General features: G+C 43.3%; 2 protein-coding genes across 8 annotated transcripts in view; one reads left to right on the forward strand and one right to left on the reverse strand.

Annotated features, from left to right (window-relative positions):
* Positions 1 to 3,907, reverse strand: part of TMEM67 (transmembrane protein 67) — a gene marked incomplete at both ends in the record, with an annotated part of 28,652 nt that extends 24,745 nt beyond the window's left edge. The window contains 3 exons of the mRNA XM_080364288.1: positions 156 to 249; positions 1,535 to 1,623; positions 3,724 to 3,907. Of these exons, the coding sequence (XP_080220414.1) occupies positions 156 to 249; positions 1,535 to 1,623; positions 3,724 to 3,907 (367 nt within the window). The remainder of the gene's footprint in view (positions 1 to 155; positions 250 to 1,534; positions 1,624 to 3,723) is intronic.
* A 1,289-nt stretch (positions 3,908 to 5,196) lies between these two features.
* RBM12B (RNA binding motif protein 12B) lies at positions 5,197 to 11,584 on the forward strand. Of its 7 annotated transcripts, none has more exons than XM_080340680.1 (3): positions 5,207 to 5,294; positions 8,090 to 8,135; positions 8,944 to 11,584. In XM_080340680.1, the coding sequence occupies exon 3, from the start codon at positions 9,060 to 9,062 to the stop codon at positions 10,983 to 10,985; it is 1,926 nt and encodes a 641-aa protein (XP_080196806.1). In that variant the 5' UTR covers positions 5,207 to 5,294; positions 8,090 to 8,135; positions 8,944 to 9,059; the 3' UTR covers positions 10,986 to 11,584. The 7 variants fall into 7 exon arrangements, with proteins under 7 accessions (XP_080196801.1, XP_080196806.1, XP_080196804.1 ...); XM_080340678.1 differs by having other exon boundaries at positions 5,211 to 5,294; positions 8,864 to 11,584; XM_080340677.1 differs by having other exon boundaries at positions 5,212 to 5,294; positions 8,212 to 11,584.
* The last annotated feature ends 355 nt before the right edge of the window (positions 11,585 to 11,939 follow it).

Raw genomic sequence — 11,939 nt, forward strand, 5'->3', positions numbered from 1 at the left:
ATGAGGTTTAAGATCAAGAGCAATGTTGAATCTTTACATTAGATATGTAAACATATGTTAAATTTCCTTTCTTATTTAATAGAAGAGCATGTCTTAATAAACTCAATATCTAAGATAGATTTCTTACCTAATATATAGATATATAGATTTCTTACCTAATATTTCATTATTCAGGCATTTACATTTTCCTTCTGAAGTTAGGCCTTTAGGGCAAATAATACAATTCCACCCATCTTGAGTAACTCCACTCTAAAACAAAAGGTAAAACTATAATAATTTTCAAAAATTTAGACATCACCCAATATCTGTGAACAACGCCTGATCCAGATGTTATTTAGTAGAAAATGTATTCGGATACAACACTGACAACATTCATTCAGGTTCTATAGTGAAAAAAAAATCAATAAACATAACAATGAATAAGTAGACATGTTTGCACATAAGTATACAGAAGTAATGGAAGTGGAGGAGTCTTAAGTCAAGCAGCTTATATAACTGCATGGAATTTTGCACGTACCCAAACAGTTCAAATCCACACTTATTTTATACTATGAAGTAGCTGCACTACAGATCAAAACCAAAGAGGAAAATGAAGATAACTGCTCATCCTCAGGCGACACGAACGTTATTCCCTTCTCCACTATCATCATTTTATCATTACATAAGCTTTGCCACAGGATGAAAAACTAATGCCACCATTATAGGAAAGAGAAAGCAGAATGATCAAAACACCAGTAGATATTTGTCAGTGTCTTTGTCTAACATAGCAAGAAGACGGAAAGAAGAGGGAAATTACTTACATTACCCATTAGCCATTGAACACCTAACTTATGCAATTAAGCTGGTCTCGTGAGAGTTCTTCTACAGCTATTGGAGAGAAAGAAGTATTCAGGAAGACTCTCACTCTGAAAAGTTGTTTTTGCTGGAGAAAAAATATTTTTACTATAGTGGGAAAAAGCTGGTTAAGCCTGGTGCTTCTGGCTCAGTGCTGTGAATATGACCCAAAATCACAGCTTAGTTTGTCAAGAAAGGTAGAAAGAACTGACCAAACTGAAAAGAGATATATAATTAAAGTAATAAAATAGCAGCAGCTCATTTTGAAGTAAAAATATAAAGTATCAGGAACTATGAAGATACAACCTAAATATTACAACAATAGCATTTATATAAATAATTGAATGAGAAACCTATGAGCTGAAAAGCATCTTTGACATTCTATAAAACAGTGGTCTCTGGGCAAGGATAACATACCACAAAGGAGAAAAGAAAAGCAGTGGAAGGAAATGAAACATTTAAAATATTCTTCCTTTGGTTGTGAGATCAAATTTAGAATGAAAAAAATGCCTCCAAAATAATAGCAATAATGCTTCTGAAGAGAAAAAATATTACTACCTATAAGCATAGTCTTAAAAATTTACAGGTAAAGGCTATTACGCAAAATAATTTTAAATTAACAAAAAAAGAACTTGCACTGAGGAGCAAATTTAAAATAATAATAATAATAATTACAAAGTATAAAAAGTTCAATACTTACCATATTTGCTGGGCATTTTTCACAAATAATGGAAGACCCACCATTACTAGAAACCATCCTGTATCCTGGCTGACATTCACATGAACTACCTGAAAAAAAAACCACATGCACTTTTAATCTAGATAAAACTATGTGGGGTTTTTTTGTGTTTGTTGTTTTTTTTTTTTTCCACAGAATACTAAGAACAACTGCTATTGTTCTCAAGGGATCAATATAGATTATTATATAGACAAATAAAGCACCCAAGTGAGATGTGTAAGAAAATCACCTTTCTTTTAAAAAAATGTTCATGTTACAGTTTGTACAAAGATGTTGTAGGAAAACATTACTGGGCTGACTTATATAGTGGGGAGGGGGGAGGAGGGGCGGAGGGGGAGGAATAAGAACCCAGAGTTTGTGTTTTGTGAGTTTTTTTAAACTAAACTATATCAGTTGGTCTAATAACAGATATAAACTCTCCCTCTAAATCTTGCCACACTGCCATTCCTCGCCCATCCTCTCCAAAACACCATAGGTTTGTGTACAGTTTTTATCCTTTGAATAGGAAGGCAGTCTTAAAAACAAAACGTGTTTACGTGCAGAGGTTTTTCAAAACACAACTGTAGTTTGTAAAGGTATTTTAAACTCTAAGCTTGTAAAAAACATGCATGGGGATCAAGCTTTATATTGAATGGTTTTAAGTGAGTAACAGAACATACATAACTTTTACTATGAAATTAAACACTACTTTCATGGCACATCATAGTGCACATCTGCTAGTGCTCAACAACTGTATTTTTCAGAAACATTTTCAGTCTCACTATCATGGACCTCTCTCTGTATTTTTAAACACATACTACAAACCAAACTTGATTTTATGTACTAAATAAACTGGAGTTATTATTATTTAAGCTTGTTGAACTGTGCATGTAAAAACCATGCAAAATTCTGTGAAAAGCTTTATAACCTCAAAGTACATCGTCATGAGATCAGTTTTACAGAAACAACATTACTCAAAATGATCAGCCATTCATACTTAATATAAAGAAGAAAAGGCCCAACAGGTTAGATCAATGAAGATATTCGAGTTGTGATATTCACTGTGATGATACTTAGATTTTTAGACCCGTTACTTGAAAGCAGAATCCACAGTGATGATTTAGTCATGGAGTGCATGGGTAGACTTGTGCAATCCCAAGTGGAATTCAGAACTCAGACAAGATGCAAACAGCACACTGAGTGGCAGCTACCTACACTGCTCCAGCCACAAAAAATTAAATCCTTGAACCCCCTCTGGAACTTATCTCTCCTTGAAGCCCTTGAGGTAGGGGAAGATTCAAGCCTAAAAGGGAGTTATATATCTAGACATCCACATTATCAGGAGGTCTGAAAACTATTACAGTGCATTTTTTCTGCAAGTAAACTACAGGATTACTCTTTTAAGATATCGTGACGGTGGAGGAAGAGGTGACCAGCCTTTACACAGCAGTTGTGAAGATGGCCATCCAGATCAGTGCATCTGAGGTACCAGTTCTGAAGAGAGATGCTGTTGGGTCTTAGTCCCCAATTTGTTTCCATACACACAACACGGAACTCCCACTTCTTTTGCACTGTGTATTTACAAAAGATGGACATTCTCATGCCATCTTAACTCCTAAAGAAAGTGAATTACCATCTGTATTTTTCATTTAATACTGTCACGCTGTGTTGTGTATGCTCCAAGTTCGCATGTGCTACTTGGATTAGAATGTGCATGGCCTGAAGATCTCAGACACCCAATATCGCAGCCATTCAAGTTTTGACAAGAAGTTTCACATTATGGAACTGTTCACATTATGGAACAGTTCAAGAAGATAAATTCAGGGCCCTATGAAATGTTATTGATGTTATTGATGAAGATGTGAATACCTATAACCTGAGGACAGATGATTTAAAGAAAAAAAAAAAGGTCGACAGACGTTCCTCTGGGATATATCTCAGACACAGGTATCAAAGTTGTGCTGTGGCAAATTATGTCTTTGCGGGATCCCGGCCCTTTTCGCTGCCTTTTCAGGCTTGCCTCTGATGAAAGCTGTTTGACCGCCAAAACCTGAGCTCAGATTTAGCACCTCCCTCTGTAGGGGGGCGCATATTTCAGCGCGGAGCTACCCGAGCCCCGCCGACCCCGGGCCGCCCCGCCTCCCCTCGCGCCGCAGGGCCGTGTCGCTCACCGCCGGCGCTCTGTCGTTGGTGGGCCCCGCACGGCCCGCAGGCCAGGCGGGAGATGTCGAAGTAGCGGGCGTCGCCGCAGTCGCCGGGCTGCTGCAGCGGGAGGGAGAAGCCGCGGGCGGGCGGCGGCGCCGCAGCCACTGCCAGGAGCAGGACAGCGGCGGCCCAGCGCCCCGGCGTCGCCATGGCGACCTGCGGCCTCCTACGGCACGTCCCCATTGGTCAATCGCCTCTCCTACGGCAAGCGCGAGGGGCCCGTTCCAGGAGGCGAAGCATTCGGGGGCAGAGGGCGGGGGACGCAGGCCCGGGAGAGGATTTAGGGTCTTGGCTACAAAGAGGCCAGAAGGCGGCTCGGGAAACGCCAGCGGGGGTGGGGTTGCTGAAAACGGAGTAGCTCAGTTCAGAGGGTTTTGTTTTGCGTGGTTTACAACATGGAGCTGGATGGGATCAGCGGGGAGAGCTGAAGATGATTAAGAGAGTGGAACATCTCCCTTATGAGGAAAGGCTGAGGGAGCTGGGTCTGTTCAGCTTGAAGGAGACTGAGGGGTGACCTCATTAATATTTATAAATATGTAAAGGGTGAGTATCATGAGGATGGAGCTTCTTCGTGGTGAGGGTGACAGACACTGGAACAGGCTGCCCAGGGGGGTTGTGGAGTCTCATCTGGAGACATTCAAAACCTGCCTGGACACATCCCTGTGTAACCTCACCCAGGTGTTCCTGCTCCGGCAGGGGGACTGGACTAGCTGATCTTTCGAGGTCCCTTCCAATCCCTGACATTCTGTGATTCTGTGAAAAGCAAGTGGGATAAACACCAGTGTAACGTAACTTCCTCACCTACACAACCCAAGCTGTGCCTCTCCTCTTCCCTGTATGCAGCTTCACACCTTTCTTGCTCCTCTTCCCCCCTAAAACCAGACTCGAGCCAGCCCCGAGTTAGAAACCGCGTCTGTAGCCACTGGCCGAGAAGCCGCGGGTTCAAACCACCCCCTTCCTCCTCCTCCTCCTGAGGCACCCACAGGCACAGGCCTGTCAGCACTGGGCACTCCTCCCTGCCTCAGTTCCTCAGCGGGGCAGGCACCGGGGCTAATGGGAACGAGAGACTGAAGGAAAGGTTTCACACGCCAAAGTAACAGTACGCTAAGCGACACTGTCCCCTATATAAACCTCGGTTTAATCCGGGCGCCACAAGGACGGCCGCCGGCGCATGCGCACTAACTGCAGCGCAACTGTCCGGCTCTGCCAGCGTCCACCCCGTCTGCGCGCATTGGCACAGGCCTCAGACTGCGCATGCGCAGGCGCGAGCGGTAGGACAGCGGCATTTGCCACCCCGCCTGCAGGTGGCGGGCTGGGGCGCCGCGCGCTTGTAGTGTGCGCGCGCAGGGTCGCGCCCGGCGACCGAGGGCCGGAAGGACTCGTCGCCGCAGGGGCGAAGGCGAGGGGGTCGCGCAGGCGCACTGCGCCCTCTCCGCGCAGCGCTGTGGGGAGCACCGAGGAGCGCCATTTTGGCGGTGCTGTGCCGGGAGCTGCAGGAGCGGGGCTCGGCGCGGAGCCTGGCCTGGTGGCGTGTCCGGTGGGTGGATGGCGCGAGGGAGAGCGCCCGGGCTCCCGGGACGCTGCGTGTAACCAAGGGCGCGGGGTTCCCGCCCTGAGCCGCTTCTCGGCGCGGCGCTTCTCCGGGCCGCGGCCTTCCGTGCCGCCTGGCTGCCCATCGCCTTTCTCTCCCCGGTGCCGCCCCTCAGCCCTGTCCCGGTGCTGTGGGAAGGCCGGGCTTCTCCGCGGGGCAGGACCACAAGTGGCCTCCGGCGGCCCGGAGCGCCAGTGGCGCGGGGCGGTGTCCCCCTCATGTTCCCCGCTTCGCCGCCCGCGGGCCTGGGCTGCGGCCCGCTCTGCCCTGCGGGCTCGGGCCGTGCCGGCTGCGGTCGGAGCGGTGCAGGGGCGGTGCGGCTGGGCCTCGAGCGGCGCCGCCGGCGGGGCCGCCTCACGGGCGTGCTCCAGCCAGTTGGCAGCGGTCAGGCCGGCCGTGCCGCGGGCCCGGCTGCGCACACAGCTCACTCGCGTCTTCAGCGATGAGACAACTCAGTAGTAACAGCTTACTGCGGCTGCTTTGAAGAGGATTAGAATAAGAAATCGTGCTCTGATGCACCAGTTATCCTTGTATTGTTCTATTATACTTGGGGTATTTCTGTGGGTGTTATTTCTAGTTTGCATACTCACTGCATGCAGAATAATCTCTTAAGGATGTCTTTGTGCAAGCTTTGTTTTCTACAGTGTTTGTAAGTTGGATTTTTTTTTAGTGAAGTTTTAACGGTATTTGCAATTTGGTGAGGCTGTGGAAATATAGGTATAGTACTGTCTTATAGTGAACTCAGTTCACATATAAAATTTCTTAAAATGGTGTGCATGCTTCTGTGCTTTTAAGTTAGTGGCATGAAGTTGTCAGTCTGTTTTCTAAATCCTTGTTCTCTGAAGTCCTTGCTTGCTTAATGATTTGGCCTTAGTTTTGTGTGGCGCTTCCATCCCAAAGGCACTCTTTTTGGTCACTCAAATTGTTGGATGGCTTGTCTACACTTTCTACCAATGCTTGATTGTCAGTAAAAGTTAATTATTTGAAATTGCATTTCTGTTTATGGACTTCTTAAATATTACATTATGATCTGGAATCACCGTGTCTGGTTTGCACCACTGAAGGTCGTGTGTTGTATCCATGGTTCATTGTGGAGAACTTGCTGTTTGTCATCGAAGGAATACTGAGATCTGTTCTGAAAGTTGTTTGAAAATTGGGATAAGAATGCAGAGTTGTGGAATTCAGAAATACTACAGATTAAATACATCATGAAGTAGCAGGGCAAGGGATGTAATTTTTCAAGACGTGAAGGTCCTATAAGAAAATTCTGCCCTTGAATTCTCCTTGCCTTTTGGCATTGCCGTCACATCCATTGAGAAGATATGTTAAAAAGTGTACTGGGTCTGTCTGGGATGGCGTTGACGTTCTTCATAGCAGCTCAGAGCAGGCAAGAAGCTCGGAGGGGACACAGCTGGGACAGTTGACCCAAACTGACCAAAGGGATATTCTATGCCATGTAATATCATGCTCAGCAACAAAACCTGAGGCAGAGGAAGAAGGTTTTTGTTTGTTTTGGTTTTTTTTGGGAGGGATTTTTTATTGGCTTCCAAAGTGGTTTTTCAGAGGCAGGCTGGGCATCATTCAGCCTGTGATTTCTTTTGTTCCACTTTTTTCTCTTTCCTTCGCTGATGGAACTGTCTTCATCTTGACCCACAAGTTTCTTGACTTTGTTCTTCCTCATCCCACTGGTAGGGATGAGGAGTCATTGCTGGCTGAGGTCAACCCACCAGAAAAATACAGAGAGCTGATGATCTTCAGTGCAGCTATTAAACAGGCTGTTGGTTTTGGTTTGTTGTGTCTACAAAGTGCTGGTGTGGAAGTGATGTAGAATCTGTTAGTTACAGAATTTGGATTTTGCTCTTGTTTTGCTAAGCTCAGGTGGCGTGATAGTTACTGTGATCAACAGATATTTTGGCATCAGGATTCAGTGCTTTATGTTATTGAACAAGGGGTTTGCAGAAGGGATATTCTCCAGCACTTGTCATTGGAGCATTGGGCTCTTCTATTTTTTTTTTTTTAAAGGGATGTAGTGATTGACTACAGAAGCTTGTTTGTTCCGAGAGTACTGTGTAATATACTGTGTGATGCTAGATAGTGTTTAAAATCGGGATATGTTCAAGTCAGTTTATTCAAGTGATTCTTCTTATGTTTGAAAGGGAGCCAATATATAGGGAAAATATTAAAGTTTGCTTTGCAAATTTAAGCACTCCCTGAAGTTTCTCCTTATTAGATAGTTTTGCTCTTTCATTTGCGTGTCTTCACTGTGTACACTAAGTGCAGTGCTGGACTGGTGAGTAGCATACTCTTGGTGTGAACTTTGAAAGCGGGTGGATTTCAGAAGAACGGACACATCCTGTAATCTTGAGATGGACTTACGCATCTTTCAAGGACTCAAAGGAATTGAATTGAGAGATTTTCCCTCGATTTACTTTCAATCTGTTTCATTTCAACAGTTCAATGTGGCACAACTGATGACCAAGTAATCTCACTGTGTCTTCCGCGTTTGGAGAAGTCAGCTTATGTTTTGAAGTTCTTTTTCTTCTAAAATGGGAACACAAGAATGCAGTGCATAGCATCATGGAACATGGAAGGAGTTCATCATAGTATCCCGAACTGTGGGTTCATTACATGCTTGGCTTTAATATTAGCCACTGCTATGGATGAGCTGCAGCAGTGTAGTGCAGTATGTAAAGAAAAATACAGATATCAGACATTAATTATGTTTCGTTTTCTTTCCACAGTTAAGTTGATTTTACAGAATTTATCAGGTCTCCAAAGCAGAAACAGGTAAGCTGCCAAAAGCTTAACACTTCTCACTGAGTATTGTGACAAGATCATGCACAGCCTTTTTTTTTTCTCACAGACTTGTGGCCAGGAACTAGGATTTGCTCTCCTGAGTGCATGTGGCTGCTGCAGTTAATACTCTGACTACATGAAAAAGACAACATTTTTGAACGCTGAGAAAACATACATTATTGAACAGAACTGACCACTGGGTAGAGCAGCTTGTCAAAACAGTGAAGTCATCACTGTGTGTGAATTACTTCATTTTCTAGTGATGTAGTTATCCTTTTTCATTCCTCTTCTTATCGTCTAGTATTTTCGGTGTTACACTCACAAGTGTCCTGTTCAAAAGTAAACAGGATTATTTTTTTTGTTCCTGAGGACTGGGCAGAGATCTCTGGCATACAGTAACTATGCCATGAAAGACTTTAGGTGTTCTTCAGGCACCATGGATCGTGAGAAGTGACTGAGGTGGATTTTGTTGCTTTTAGGATAGGGAATATTGATAGACTTGTGCACGTGTGCTGGTGGAGTAGCTAACTGTTCTGACTAATCAACTTTCAGTTAATCTTTTTTTAATCTTGTTCTTGTGAACTTGTGGGTTTTTTGGTACCTTCTCTCATGATTGAGACAAGGACATTCATTAAAAAGGCTCTAGCTTCTAAAGTGTTAAGATACTGTAACAGCTGAGTACTAAACACGTGCTATCATGTGTACCTTTTTGTCTGCAGGTGATTTTTGCTGTGGGTTGAGCTCAGCATGGCTGTAGTCATCCGTTTACAGGGGCTTCCTGTTGTTGCGGGTCCTGCAGATATTCGTCGTTTCTTCTTGGGATTGAATATTCCTGATGGAGGTGTGCATATTATTGGAGGAGAGATTGGGGAGGCTTTTATTATATTTGCAACAGATGAAGATGCACGGCGTGCCATGAGCTGTTCAGGAGGGTTTATCAAGGACTCGCGCATAGAGCTCTTTCTCAGCAGCAAGGCAGAAATGCAGAATACCATAGAAATGAGCCGGAGACAGTTTGGCCGTGGGGGACGAGAAATGATGTCTGGCTCTAGAAGAACAGGTACTAATGGTTCTGGTGCATCGGGTGTTGGAGACTTTCCACATGTAGTCCCGGTTTTTCCAAAAGGAATGAGTAAACCTGATTATGGTCCACCAAATCATCCAGAGGCTGGATTCCATACTAATGGCACAAGACATGGTGATATGGGTATGCCTAAATCAAGCTATCAGTCAAGAAAGGGTTCTCATCCATTTAACCCAGATGATCTTTATCTATATCTACGTGGTATACCTTACTCTGCAACAGAAGATGAAGTACGTGCTTTCTTTTCTGGGATACACGTGGATGGAGTGATTCTGATAAAGCATCGCAATGGTTTAAGCAATGGTGATTGCTTGGTAAAATTTGCTACGCCTGATGATGCCTTAGAAGGACTTCAACGTCATAGACAATACATGGGTCAGAGGTTTATAGAAATAAGCCCATCTACAGAGGAACGATGGATTGAATATGGTGGGACAGTGGACATGCCAAATGAGATGGATCACTTCTTGTGTGAAGACCGTTCTCCAAGAAGTTCAGGCTATATGCATTCAAGGAAACATTCTCATTCAAGATCACCAAGGAGACAAAGAACACGTTCTCGTTCACCTCCCACCCAGGAATATTACATACACTTAAGAAATCTGTCTACTAATGTGGAGAAGAGAGATTTGAGAGATTTTTTTCCTGATCTGGACATATGTAGCAAACAAATCAAGCTTCTAACAGATAAGCATCAGAGGAGGACTAGAGATGCTTTTGTCCTGTTAAGGAGTGAGAGAGATTACCAGGCTGCTTTGGAATGTCACAGAAAGGTTCTGCTCAATCGTCCTGTTTACATTTTTCCAATTTCAAAAAAGTCAATGTTGAAAATAATTGATTCTTGTGAGAGGAGAAGATCACAGGACAGAGATCATCCTGGACAGGCCATACCAGAAAAAGGTTACCGGGAAGGTCATTCTGGCCCTAAGACATGTGTTTATGTAAGGAATTTTCCATTTGATGTGTCAAAAATTGAAGTGCAAAAGTTCTTTGTGAGATTTGATATTGATGAAGATGATATTTACTTGCTCTGTGATGACAAAGGAGTTGGGCTGGGAGAAGCATTAGTGAAATTTAAATCTGAAGAACAAGCCATGAAAGCAGAAAGTTTAAATCGTCGAAGATTCTTGGGAATGGAGGTATTAATAAGACTTATATCTGAAGATCAGATGGAGAAGTTTGGTGTAACTGTACCATTCTCTGCACCAAATGACATGCGGAGTCATTCACATCCTTATGACAGAGATGAGCTTTCCCGTCCAGTTGGTTCACCACCCGGGCCACCACAAGGGCCACGCATGCATTCATTTGGTCCCCCTGGGAACTTTAGGCATCCTGAATTTAGACACCCCCCTGAGGACTTCATGTGCCCTCCTGAGGATTTTAGAGGTCCACCACCCCTCGTGGATTTGGGTGGTGATGAACCTTTTGGCAGAATGGAGTTTGGGAATAATAAAATGGGAAGTTTTCCTGAAGGAAGATTTATGCCGGATCCAAATTTCAGTGGTGGTTCTGAACATGGTGTTCCTATTAGATTGAAAAATTTACCTTTTAAAGCTACTCCTAATGAGATTCTGGATTTTTTCTATGGCTACAGAGTCATACCAGAGTCAGTTTGTGTACAGTACAACAAACAAGGATTACCTTCTGGTGATGCCATCATTGCTATGACAAACTATGAGGAAGCTATGGCGGCTATTAATGAACTGAATGATAGGCCAATTGGTCCACGGAAAGTTAAGTTGAGCTTGCTGTGAAGGAGGAAAAGATGTTATAGAATAAGACGTTCTAGATTTGACAGTATTGACAGTTATTTTCACTTTTTTAGTTACTGGAAGATGCAGAAGAAACTGCTTCCATCAACGGTTGTAAATAATATCTAGTTCGGTTTTTTAGCTTTTGGTCGAAATATCTGTATGGTTGAGATATAAGACTGCATTGTGCCTACTTCTTGTGGCAGAGAAGAGCCCAGAAATTCTAGAGGACATTGAATGTCTTACATGGAGGCATAAAGGCATGGAGTTGTAATGCTTTGGGGTTTTTTTTAGTTTGCTTTTATTCCATGTCTCATGACTTTGCATCAAATAAAAATGTAAGCGCTGGTTGATTGACCACACAAACGGTTTAAATAGAAGAACTTCAGTGCTACTGCATTAGTAGATTATGCTTCTTGCTGAGGTTAGCTTAATAAAATTAAAAATGACTGTTTTGTGTAAACTGTTCAGGTTTTGATTTTATGTGGTTGCAGGCATTCCTATTAAAAGAAGAAAAAAGAGCTTCCTGTTCACATTAGCTGGCTTTGCAACTTTTTTTTTTTTTTTAATAAAAAATAAATTGCCATTAAATGTGTCTTTATATTTTAAATCTGTACAGTTAATGATCTCAACTATTACGCTCAGCATACATGGGTCTTGGCAAGAATGATGCTGGCTGCTTCCTATGGTAAGAGTGAACTTATTAAACACAGCAATGAATACATATAGTTACAAAGACTGCAAAGTCTGTATTAATCAGTCAGATATATTTTCTTGTTTGCCTCGCTGTAGTACCTTGAGGCAGAAAACAAACCTTGGAATTAAATCAAGAATTCTATCTTCAGCCTGGGTATTCAGAGTGGTCTTTGTTTTGTCTCCACATGCTTGTAGTATGAACATTAACTTGATAATAATGTCTGGAGGCATTCCAGGTCAATCTCTAATTAGTTTTAACTA

The sequence above is a fragment of the Nesoenas mayeri genome, assembly GCF_963082525.1.
Source record: "Nesoenas mayeri genome assembly, chromosome: 2".
NCBI classification, from domain to species: domain Eukaryota; kingdom Metazoa; phylum Chordata; class Aves; order Columbiformes; family Columbidae; genus Nesoenas; species Nesoenas mayeri.